This window comes from Nicotiana tomentosiformis, chromosome 2 (assembly GCF_000390325.3).
Source record: "Nicotiana tomentosiformis chromosome 2, ASM39032v3, whole genome shotgun sequence".
NCBI classification, from domain to species: Eukaryota; Viridiplantae; Streptophyta; class Magnoliopsida; order Solanales; family Solanaceae; genus Nicotiana; species Nicotiana tomentosiformis.
In genome coordinates, this window is record NC_090813.1 from 2312384 (window position 1) to 2324880 (window position 12497).

The 12497-nt window shown below is 36.4% G+C and overlaps 1 protein-coding gene across 1 annotated transcript; it reads left to right on the forward strand.

The window, feature by feature from the left end:
- Window positions 1-427: 427 nt before the first annotated feature.
- On the forward strand, window positions 428-1876 carry LOC138906845 (uncharacterized). Its single transcript, XM_070196550.1, has 3 exons — window positions 428-634; window positions 870-931; window positions 1096-1876. Exons 1-3 carry the CDS (start codon window positions 428-430, stop codon window positions 1874-1876), a joined length of 1050 nt encoding a protein of 349 aa, XP_070052651.1.
- The last annotated feature ends 10621 nt before the right edge of the window (window positions 1877-12497 follow it).

Sequence of the window (12497 nt, forward strand, 5' to 3'; positions counted from 1 at the left end):
GATATATATACAGATTATAAGATCCTTCACTATATCTTCAATCAAAAGGAATTGAATTTACGCCAAAGGCGATGGTTGGAGATACTAAAAGACTATGATGTTGATATTTTAAACCATCCAGGAAAGATGAGTGTAGTAGCCGACGCCCTCAACCGTAGATCTATGGGTAGCCTGTCATATTTACAACCATAGAAGTGTGGGATAGCCCATGAGATTTATCAGCTAGCTAGTCTTGGAATTCGATTACTGGACTCAGGTGATACCGGAGTTACTATTCAGGACACGACAACATCCTCTTTATTAATGAAGTGAAGGAACGACAGTATGAGGATCATGTGCTAGCTCATTACATAGATACATCCCCTCAAAAAGAGAACACACCATTTGAGATTACATGAGCTGGAGTCCTCAGATATCGAGGTCGATTATGTCTTCTAATGTGGTAGGGGTGCGTCAGCAGATTATGGGAGAAGCTCACCATTCTTGTTATTCTATTCATGCAGGAGCGACGAAGATGTATCATAATATCATGGGAATATACTGGTGGGACGGAATGAAGAAGGATATAGCAGAGTTTGTTGATCAGTGCCCTAATTATCAGCATGTTAAAATTGAGCATCAGAAACCCGATGGAGTATTATAGGCTATAGAGATTCCGACTTGGAAATGGGAAGTGATTAATATGGATTTCATCATAGGCTTACCTCTTACCCAACGTAAGTTTGATTCTATATGGGTTATTGTCGATAGACTTACAAAAGCAACCCATTTTCTGTATGTCAGGACTACTTATTCAGTAGAGGATTATGCAAGGCTTTACATTAGGGAGATAGCACGACTTCATGGTGTCCCTATATCTATTATCTCAGATAGAGGTGTTTAGTTTACAGTTAATTTCTGGCGGTCTATCCAAAAAGGATTGGGGACCCAGGTAAGTCTTAGTACAATATTTCATCCCCAGATAGACAGTCAGGCTGAACTTACTATTCAGACACTGGAGGATATGCTACGGGCTTGTGTGATGGACTTCACGGGTAGCTGTGATGATCATCTTCCACTTATTAAGTTTGCATATAATAATAGTTGTCATTCCAGCATTCAGATGGCTCCATACAAAACTCTTTACATACGGAAGTGTAGGTCACCTATCGGATGGTTCGAGGTTGGGGAAACTAAGTTAGTAGGACGAGAGTTGGTACACCATGTAGTTGAGAAGATTAAGCTTATATGGGAAAGGCTATTAGCAACTCAAAGTCATCACAAGTCCTATGTAGATAATCGACAACGAGACTTGGAGTTTCAGGTAGATGACTGGATATTCCTAAAGGTATCACCGATGAAAGGCGTTATGAAATTCGGTAAGAAAGAAAAGCTTATCCCTCGGTACATTGGACCTTATAAGATTATACACAGAGTAGGCCAAGTAGCATATGTGTTAGACTTGCCTTCCAAGTTGGAGTCCGTACATCCAGTATTTCATGTGTCTATGATTCGTAGGTGTATTGAAGATACCTCTAAAGTCATTCCGGTTGACGATGTTCAGGTTACAGAGCAACTATTAAATGGAGAAGTTCATATTGCTATACTAGATAAACATGTTCGGAGATTAAGAACTAAGGATGTAGCTTCGGTTAAAGTACTTTGGATTGACAATAATGTGGAGGATATGACTTGGGAAGCTGAAGAAGAAATGAAGACTAGGTATACTCACTTTTTTCCACTTCCGGAGGAGGATCAGACTGAAACATCACAACCTTTAGGTACGTATATGGTACTTGATTCTTATGTTAGTTATTGTTATTGGTCGTGTGAGGCCATTGGTGTTATTGATAGTTGTGGTCCTGTGTGGCTTTGTATTGTTGGGTTTACTGTGTGACAGGTTGGTAGTAGTACCGTTATAGAGGAGACTCTACCAAAATTTTAATAGATTTCTGGGAGTTTAACATTCGAGGGCGAATGTTTCTAAGGGGGAAGATTGTAACAATATGTGCATCTCAAGGTGACGTAATGAATATGAGACTTGTTAATCATGATTTAAATAATTTTAAAGTCATAATATATCTATATATGATGTTTGGATAAAAAATATGAAGTTTGGGAAAATCGGATTAAAGTTGCGAAAAAACCGACTAAGGATTTGCCTTGTAATAAAGCTTTTTGAGAAATACATTCTGTGTGGTATATGAGGTCTTTTTGGGACATATTATATACCAAATTGAAGGTCTTGGAATTTAGTTTCCAACGTTCTTAACCGTTCATTCATACAACACCCAGATAAAAAGTTATAAGCATTGGAAGAAGGGCCAATCATAGCGTGCCAAGTAGCACCTTTTTGACTTTTTAAAAAAATGGGATATTTACATCCCATCTCGTCTCTTTCTCCATTTTTCCATAGAAAACACCCAAATAACACCCCTAACTTTACTCTTAAGCTCTCTGCAAGAGCTTCAAACAAGATTATCATCCCGGGCATAGAATTAAGAAGCGTTAACATTAAAACGATCTCTATGACGTAAGTATCGCTATATCGCCTCTCTTTTTCTTTGTAGTTTGAGTTTTGGAAGGTACTTCATAGTTAAGAAAATGTGTAATTTCTGTATTTAAGTGCTTAAATATCAAGGAATATTGATAAATTCGTTTCCTAATAGTTATAACTCATGGGACGGTGATCAGAAGTCGTGAGTTCGAGTTATTTGGCTTGTAGTGGACTGTTTTGTGGGTTGTTTCGTGTTGCCTTTGGGCTGTATATTTTTCTACTGTTTAATGGATTTTTGGAGGACAAATGGTGTGGATAAACACCACATAATGACGGAATGGTAGGCTGGTCGTTCGTCATTACATTTCTTTTTAGTTGTTTGACACTACTTTGGTTGTCGTTTTATGTATGAAGTGATTAGGGTGTGTGGGATGTTTTGTGGTATATTGTGCTGGAGATAAGGTTTGAAAATTATGCTTACATGTTGTTATTGTTGTGTTCTTGTTGTTGTTGGTATATGGTATTGGAGGAGGGCCTAGTTACAGGGGAGATGCTGCCCAAATTTACGTGAACGAGCTATTAGTTTAAGTTGCGCACTTAGCCTTTAATCAACACTAATTTTGAATCTCTTTATGATGTGGTAGGTTGGGTTGAGTTGTTTGAAGAATTTATGGGAAGGTATTAAGGACTCACCGGAGTTAAGGTATGTCAAGGCTATCCTTCATTTCCCTTTGGCATGATCCGTACGATACAAACGAAACGAGCGAATACACAATTTTCATTAATGACTCTATTCATAGAAATACTAGGTATGTCTATATTCTTGATTCCCCACGTGTCTTATTATTCTATCGTCTGTTCATGGGTCTAAAAAAAATACGCAAGTTGATAAAGTTTATTTCATGATATTAATCAAAGGCATAATGATCTTATGACATTTTGAGAAATCTTATTAACGTACTTCTTATGTATTTCATTCATGTATACATGTACATTGACCCATGACCAGATGGAGTTATATACGCATATATTATATGTATATGGGATATGGAAAAAGGTTATGGCGTTATATACGCACCACCACCTGATCAACTGGTATACGTTGATGATTTTGCCCACAATGGCTGAGATTATATGATGGGATGCCCTCAGAGGTTTGATGATGTTATGTACGAATATACCTATGCATGGTATGGCATTTATACGCACATGCATGACATTATAAATTTTCATGATTCACACAGCTATTCAGAATTACTATATGTTTCTTTCATGTCTTTTATATACTACTGTCATGCCTTACATACTTGGTACTTTATTTGTACTGACGTCCCTTTTTCCTGGGGACTCTGTGTTTCATGCCCGCAGGTCCCGATAGACAGGCTGAGAGTTCTCCTAGTAGGCTATCAGCTCAGCAGAAGGTGTTTGTGACACTTGCTCCGGAGTTGCCTATTTGGTTAGTATGATTTGAATATGTATTGATTGGTATGGCGGGGCTCTGTCCCGACCTTTATAATATTTATGTACTCTTAGAGGCTTGTAGATAGATGTCATGTATACAGATACTGGTATGGCCTTATAGGCATGTACGTCATATGTATAAGTCAGTATATCAAGTTGGGTCACCCTATATTGAGTATTTCCTTATGTTTTATTCTACTTATCTCACGACAGCCTCTCCGGATCATTTACCTATGATAGTATGATACGAAATATACGTTACGTTGGTACTTGGTTGAGTAAGCTACCGGGTGCCCGTCGCGGCCCATCGGTTTGGGTCGTGACACCTAACTATATTACTCGTTGGTGGCTTCAACACGATGCCAAGCCCAGACCCCTTTGCGTTCGAGGCGTCATCCGTAAAGAGGGTCCAGATTCCGAAAGAGGTCCCCGAGTTCAACAACAACTCATTCTCGACCTCAGGAATTAGGACCAAAATTTGAGATTTGATGGCGGTTCAGGGTCGATATTCGATATCGTATCCGCTAATCTCCACGACCCATTTGGCCAATCGTCCCTAGAGCTCGGGTTTATGCATTATGTTTCTCAATGGGTAAGTAGTCACAACACATATGGGATGGCATTGAAAATATGGTTTTATCTACTCATAGGCGCTTAGCAAAGCGAGCGCTAATATTTCTAGGTGAGGATACCTAGTTTTGGCATCGCCTAGAGTTCTACTAACATAATAGATAGGAAACTGCTTACCTTCCACTTTCCGGACCAGGACTCCACTTACCTCTATCTCGTATACCGCTAAGTACACGTACAACTGTTCGTCTACCTTTGGAGTATGAAGCAAAGTTGGTCTCGAGAGGTACCGCTTGAGTCCCTCCAAGGCTTGTTGGCATTGTGGCGTCTATGAGAAGTTATTCTTATTCTTCAATAGTGAGAAGAGCCGGTGGATCTTGTCGTATAACCTCAAGATGAATTGACCCAAAGCGGTTATGTGCCCGGTTAACCTTTGAACGACTTTGACATTATCCACAATGGTGATGTCCTCAATGGCCTTGATTTTATCGGGATTAATCTCGATTCCCTAGTTGGACACCATGAATTCGAGGAATTTCCCAGGACCCAACTCCGAATGCGCATTTCTTCGGATTCAGCCTCATGTTGTATTTCTTCAATATATTAAAGGTTTCCTACAAAAGTTTCAAATGGTCCTCTACTCGCAAGGACTTAACCAATATATCGCCAATGTAATCCTCCATTGATTTTCCTATTTGCTTTTCGAACATCCAATTTACTAGGCGTTGGTAAGTGGCATCGGCATTTTTAATCCGAACGACATTATGTTATAACAGTAGGTACTATATTTAATGATGAAGGACGTTTTTCCTAGTCGTCCGGGTCCATCTGAATTTGATTGTACCCGTAATAGGCGTCAAGAAAATTGAGGATCTTGTGACCGGATGTTGCATCGATCATGCGATCGATGTTTGACAAAGAAAAAAAGTCCTTGGGGCATGCCTTGTTTAAGTCTTTATAGTCTACATACATTCTTAATTTATTCCCCCTTTTGGGGACTACTACTACGTTTGCTACCAATCCGGGTACTTAACCTCCTAGATGGACCCTATTTTAAGGAGTTTATATACATTGTCCTTGATGAATGCATGATTGACTTCGGGCTGAAGCCTCATTTTCTGCTTGACTGGATGAAACTTCGGATCTAGGCTCAGCTTGTGAGTAGTTACCTCTAGCGGAATCCATGTCACATCGAGGTGGGACCAAGCAAAACAATCTATGTTAGTTATAAAGAATTGAATGAGTTTTTCCATTAGCTCGAGACTTAACCCTGTTCCCAGGTATACCTTACAATCGGGCAGGCGCTCGATCAATATGACTTGTTCCAGTTCTTCGAACATTGATTTGGTGGCATCGGAATCATCAGGGGCTATGAAAGACCTGGGAACTCTGTAGTCATTGTCCTCACTCGTCCTCTGCTTCTCCGATTCGATCGAGGCTGGTGTCGGTAATTGCTATTTGGTTTTCTCTTTGGCCCCCAGACTTAGACCATTCGATGTCGAAAGTGCGGACATCGGGATCACCTCATCGACCGCGAACATCTCCTTTGCGGCCAATTATTCTCCATAAACTATCTAAATCCCTCATAACATTGGGAATTTTAGCACATGGTGCAGCGTCGAGGGTACTGCCCTCATGTTATGAATCCACAGTCTCCCGAGCAAAGCATTGTACCTCATGTCTCCTTCGATCACGTAGAACTTTGTTTCCTGGATGGTTCCGGCAGTGTTCACCGGTAATGTTATTTCCCCTTTAGTGGTCTCACATGCCATATTGAATCCGTTCAGAACTCTGACTGAATGCACGATTTGGTCTAGTAGACCTAGTTATTCCACGACCCTCGATCTAATGATATTGGCCGAGATACCTGGATCAATTAACACACGCTTAACTCGAGATTTATTTATGAGTACATATATTACTAGTGCATGATTGTGGGGCTGCACGATGCCTTCAACGTCCTCGTCGTTAAAAGACAAGGTTCCTTCTGGTATGTAATCTCGAGTTCGTTTTTCCCTTGTGATGGATACTTTGGTGCGCTTTAACATCGGCCCCTAGGGAACGTCGACCCCACTGATGATCATGTTAATGACGTACTGAGGCTCTTCCTGCTCGATCTGCTTACTAGAATCTCTATTCCTGAAATGGTTTTTGGCTCGATCACTCAGGAACTCCCGAAGATGTCCGTTGTTGAATAACCGGGCTACTTCCTCTCTCAATTGTCGTCAATCCTTTATTATGCGGCCTTGAGTGCCATGATATTTACATGTTAAGTTGGGATCCTTTTGTACCGGATCAGACTGTATAGGTCGAGGCTACTTAGTGTCTTTGATGCGTCTGATGGTAGACACGATAGCAGCAACATCGACGTTGAAGTTGTACTTCGATAACCTCGGCTTCCTTAGGCCCGATGGGCTTATCAAAACCGTTTTTGCTCATGAGTCCCCAGTTATTTTGACCTCGATCACTTCTTCTTTCACTTCTCACAGGGTTCCGTCCAGACCCGTTACCCCTTCGATCACCGTTGTACGGTTGATACCGATCTCTACTTGACCTTGGTTTATGATCAATGTCTCTATTTGATATGTCACTAGCTCGGATTGGATAAACAGACCCGGAAGGGGTCTCAAGCTGATAGTCTTCGACCCTAATTTTTGATTGGTACCGGTTGTGCACATCGGCCTAAGTTACATCCGGATATTCTACTGGATTTTGCTTCAACTACTGCAAAACCAATGAGCTTCGGGTATTGAGTCTTTGGGTAAAGGCCTAAACGACCCAATCATCTGCCACAAGCGGCAGGTGTGTCTGTTCCATTTGAAACCTTGACATGAACTCCCTGAGCATCTCGTTATCTCTTTGCTTTACCTTGAAAAGTTTCGACTTCCTGATCTTGTCCTTGATGGCTCCGGCGTGCGCTTTTACAAAACATCTGCAAGCATAGCAAATGAGTCAATAGAATTGCGGGGCAAGTTGTAATACCATATCATAGCTCTTTTTGACAAGGTCTCTCCGAACTTTTTCAGCAGGACAAATTTGATCTCATCATCTTCCAAGTCGTTCCCCTTGATGGCGCACGTGTACGAGGTCACATGTTCATTTGGATCAGTTGTTCAGTTGTACATAGGAATTTCAGGCATGCAAAACTTCTTCGGGATCGGCTTCGGAGCTGCGCTCGGAGGAACAGGTTTTTGAAAAAACTTTTTGGAGTCTAGGCCTTTCAATATCGGTGGTGCTTCAGGATTTGGTCGATCCTGGATTGTAGGTCTCCACCTTCTTGTCGTTGGCTTCGATCTTCTTTTCTCCCGTTTCTATCCATTTTGTCAATTCCTCGAGCATCTTTATTATCTCAGGGTTGGTCCCGGGTTCAGCTTCATTTGGCCTATCTGTGGCTGGTTCATTTCTGCGAGTGTTTTTCCGGGACGGTTCGGGCTCAACTCTACTAGGAGCGTGACTTTGGTTCTGCAATTGGGCTATCGCTGCCTGCTTAGCCTGCAATATTTCGAAAATCACTCGTAAATTGATCCCATCCCCTTTACCATCACGAGTATTTTGGGCTACCGATCGGACTCCCCCGCAGACGTTGTTCTCAGGATCGGTAGGCAAATTCATGTTAATGGCCACATGTGAATTGGTGTCGATCGGGTCCGCGGCCGGAATTCCATAGGGATCAGCATGGGGCACCTCGTTATCGGGCACCATGTTGTTGTTCTCGCCATGGTGGCCAGACTCAACATCTGTGTTTATAGGGACAAATTGGGAGTTCAACATTTTAAACTTATACATGAAATCAAAGACACTTCAAAGAACAAGTGTGAAATGGGGTGTGTTGTAGAAATTTGTATCAAATTGCCACTATTATCCTTAGCCCCACGGTGGGCGCCAAAGTGTTTACCCTCAAAATGGGATAACAATTAAATTTGTAAGTGGTTTTAAGGATATGCAGATTAATTTGATACAAAACGATAAATTGAGTTAGAATGCACGAGTAAAGATACTGTAAATTCAAACCACGCGAGGAGGATGATTCCAGCCTCAATGAAGCATTCACCCTCGATCTGGACTCACAGTGGACAACTTTGATGAACGAGAGAAAAGACTTACAATAACCGTGAAAATAGTAGTATATTGCTTTGTAATGCGTGTTACTATATCTCATGAATTATCAGACCCTCTTTTATATAGTAGGGAATCCTACTCTAAGTACAACTCTATAAAAGGTAAAAATCTTTTGTTTAACTGATTGTCGGCTCTTCATCGATACGTGCCGAGATCCACGCCGTGATATTCAGTCGGTCGCGGATATTACGACCTTCTATCGGTCGTGTTCGATTACCCGAAGTCTTTCAGGATTTGGATCTATCTCGACTCATGACCCCTATATTTTTTAGGGCAGACAACGTGCCCCCGGTTTCTGACCCGATGAGACCTTTACTTCGATCTCGATCCTTCGCAATCATTTTTGAGCCCGCTCTACCCTAATGGAGGCCAGAGTGTATCGTGAGCCCGGTTTTTACCCGTATACACAAACATATGATTAATGCACAATAGTATCATACTTTTCCTGAAATATGATTAAGATACATAAATTAATTACGTTTACAACAACACGTGTTGTAATTAAAACATATGAAACTAATTAATGTATGGCTCACCTCATCAGTATAACCCCATACCTCTCTTAACAGATCCCTTAATGTCATACGATTTGTAAATATGTTACTTTCAAGTGGTATCCCAAGCTTGCATGTTTTGGTTCAAGATTGATTTTGATATTAGATCTGACAAAATTGTTTAAATAATTTAAACATATTCCAATATTAAAGAGAATAAATGGTAAATACGTCCAATAAAAAAAAAAATCTATATTAGAATGAACCTTGTAGTCATCATTTGGATATCCGATATTTCTGGATTTGTTTATATCTTTGTAGCGTTAGTACTTGATAAGCATATATTGCCTGAAACGCTATATGATATAGTCAGTTAAAAAAAAGCAAGCGATATATATAAAACAATCACGTATATATTTCATACATATCGCTTATATATTTCATTGCACCTATATAATTTTTTATAGTAACTGATGTGATGATAATGATTAATGATTCGTTGCCTTGTGAATAGACAAATATTTTAAGATGCTCCGCAATATAATATTTACAGCATCACTCTAATACTCGCTTTCTTGCATCCGTATGAACAAAAAAAATTAAGACGTTTAAACATGACAATACAAAATAATATCTATTATATATATATTAAAGGAATAAAGTTACTATATATATTTGACATTTTGGTTAAGTCAAATGGCAAGCTAATAAATGCTAATAGTATATGGTAACTTTATTCTATATTTGACTATGTTAATCAAATAGAAATACAAGTGTGTATATATATATAAACTGAATTTGAATTAAAGGATAATTTTGAATTTATAGATAAAGTTTTTAAATTTGAATTAAAATAAAAAAGAAATTTATCTTTTGTTATCATGTTATCATAGGTAATTCGGTTAATGATTATATGCAATTAGGAACTTTTGTAATCTTTTCTAATTATTTAAATACTACTTCGCCCCTAGCAAAAAAAAAAAACTACTCCATATAACTATAGAATCCTTTCACATTTAAAACCCTATAATTATAGTTATTTAAAATACTATATCTATATTTGAATAAAGCAATTTTTTTTTAAAATAAATGTAATTTATAGGGTACACGTCTATGTTATCCATATAACAAAAAAGAGTCTAAAAATCGAATAAAAGTTTACTTACATATATAATGAAGTAAACCTACACGATGGAGAAAGAAACAACACAAAAATCAGTCAATATTCAAAAAAAGTTATTTTTTTCCCTTTTGAAAAATGTTTGTTTGAAGAGTCAATTTGTATAAATCGACATCAAACAAATAACAAAACTTTGGCTATACAATTACTATCATTAATTTCAATTTAGCACCTTTTAGGAATTGAAGGGTATAAGCTAAAACCTCTTCATTTAGATGCCGTCAAGCCAACAATGCAAGGGTATAATATTTTTTTCATTAAAGAATATTAGTTTTGAATCATTAGATTATGGAAAAGTTTTTTTTTTTATCGAATTCAACAAGAGGGATATTACTTTCTAATTGATAGTTTCTATAGCGATAAGAAAAAGTATATTTAAAAAAAAAAAATAGTATGACGTGATTTCTTTTTAAAATGTAAACAAATTATTTCGAAATGTGATTATTTTTTAAAATATAATGTAATTTTAAAAATAAAAAGATAATATATTTTTGAATTTTAGTAGAGATTTTTTAAAATTATTATAATAGAAGTCATATCATGGATAAAATCAAGAAATCGAAATCTTATGTAATATTTACATAAATATCGGTCAGATTTATTGTTTGCTTTTTATAGCTAATATACATAGATGATATACCGGCAACACACGATTATACACATATTATATATGAATTATATATAAAATTACTCATCCTTAATTTTTTTTTTAATTTAAGTGGTTGTGAGAGCACCTATTTAGGTTGATTAGATAAAGCCAAAAGAAAAAATATGAAAGAATTTCAACCAAAGACTAAAAATATAAATAAAATTCTTATTGAGACAATTTCAATTAAAACTCATCCTTTTATAGTGAAATAAATTAACTTTTTGTAATAAAAGAAAGAAAGACATAAAAAATAATATAAAAGAAAATAAATATAGAAAAAATGTATGAAAAATCTAAAAACCAGAAATAAGAGATGACAACGAATTTCTTCTTTTGTTTCATCTTTGTTGAGTATAAAACAAATTGGAAGTTGATCTCATTGATTTCAAATATTTTTTTCAACTCAAATACATAGATTATAAGATAAGGATATCGTAGAATATTTTTCTTAAATTACATTATGTGTCGTTTTAAAAATATTACTATTACTAACAAACATATATGATATTCGAATTTGGATTTAAATGCAATTTGCGTAGTTTGCATTGAGGTTAAGCTAAGTATGGTGTCGACAAAAATTATTTGGCAATTTTAAGACAATATATGTAATGTTATATAATGACAATTAACTAATTTAACATTTAATGATTTAAAAAACAAAAAATCGGTATATATAGGGTATTCAAAATTCAAAATATGTGGCTAAAGATAAACTCAAAATGGAGTCATACTGAAATGAAGTTTCACCGGCTAAAGAATTATTTAAATTTTTAGATAGCCAATTAAAATAAATTTTAAATTAAGGATACTATCCTTACTTGCATCACTATAAAGATAATCATTATTAAAATATATATAAAGTTTTAGAAATTGGAATTTCAAAATAGAAATAATTTTTGAAAGATAACAACATGGAATGCAAGAGTTCAAGTCGTAGTAAAAGAGTCAAGTCGTAACTAAAGAATTGTTTATATTGTGTCAACCTTTGTGCTTTGCCATAAATACGAGTTATTATTCGCTTTGTGGCAATTTTTAGGTTCAAATGACACCAATGAGAATGGTTCAGAAATAAAATTATCACTACGAGATTTGAGAAAATGTTAGTCTTTTTTCATGTATTGTTTCTTAATTAATATTTAAGGGTTATCAATAATTATCTTGAAGGTTTAAATTTTAAGGTTATTTACATATAATTCAAATAACTCAGATATTTAACATTATTAATATCAAATATGAAAATGGAGTCATACTAGGAAAAATAATTCATTTGCTAATATATATTTTTTAAATTTTTAGATAACCGACTAAAATGAGTTTTGAAATAAGGATAATATTTTCACTTATATTATTATAAAATTAATTATTATTGAAAAATAAATTTTAGAAACTGAAATTTTAAAATAGAAATATTTTTAGAAAGATATCAACACACCAAATAAGAGTTCAAATAGTAGTAAAAGAGTTAAGTAATATCCAAAGAGTCCTTCATAGTCACAACATTTGATTGTGTTTGCCATAAATATGAGTTATTATTTTGCTTCCTAGCTA